This window comes from Apaloderma vittatum, unplaced genomic scaffold (genome assembly GCF_000703405.1).
Source record: "Apaloderma vittatum isolate BGI_N311 unplaced genomic scaffold, ASM70340v1 scaffold24984, whole genome shotgun sequence".
Taxonomy (NCBI): Eukaryota; Metazoa; Chordata; class Aves; order Trogoniformes; family Trogonidae; genus Apaloderma; species Apaloderma vittatum.
This window is the reverse complement of record NW_009711326.1, coordinates 1-361: the sequence shown is the minus strand read 5'-3', so window position 1 is coordinate 361 and position 361 is coordinate 1. Positions and strand designations below refer to the sequence as shown.

The following is a 361-nucleotide window of genomic DNA, read 5'->3' as shown; positions in this document are numbered from 1 at the left end:
GCAAAAAGGAATGGTAAAAGCCAGGCCCCCCACCCACTGCACCGGGCCAGCGATACCCCCGCCGGCACGGCTGTGCTTACCTGCTGCTCTCCAGTGTGTCCAGATCAGGGACAAATGCCATCTCTGCTGCCAACTGCAAAAGAGAGACCTGCTGGTGGCTGTCGAACGCTGTGGCACCGGGCTGACTGCTCCTACCTGTGCTGCCCACCGACCTGCTTGGCCGCTCTCTGAGCCCGGCACCGGCGCAACGGGTTTTCAAGAGCCTCTGGAAGGAAGCGCCGTCAGCGCGGGATTTCCACCTTTCGCAACGCCCGGGTTTGCCCAGTTCCTCCAGCGATACTGGGAGGGCCGGGAGGTTTGG

The 361-nt window shown here is 63.2% G+C and overlaps 1 protein-coding gene across 1 annotated transcript in view; it reads right to left on the bottom strand.

Annotated features, from left to right (window-relative positions):
• IL1B (interleukin 1, beta) overlaps nucleotides 1-121 on the bottom strand; it is a gene marked incomplete at its 3' end in the record, with an annotated part of 1,082 nt that extends 961 nt beyond the window's left edge. The window contains 1 exon segment of the mRNA XM_009867620.1: nucleotides 81-121. Within this exon segment, the coding sequence (XP_009865922.1) occupies nucleotides 81-121 (41 nt within the window).
• Nucleotides 122-361: the final 240 nt, after the last annotated feature.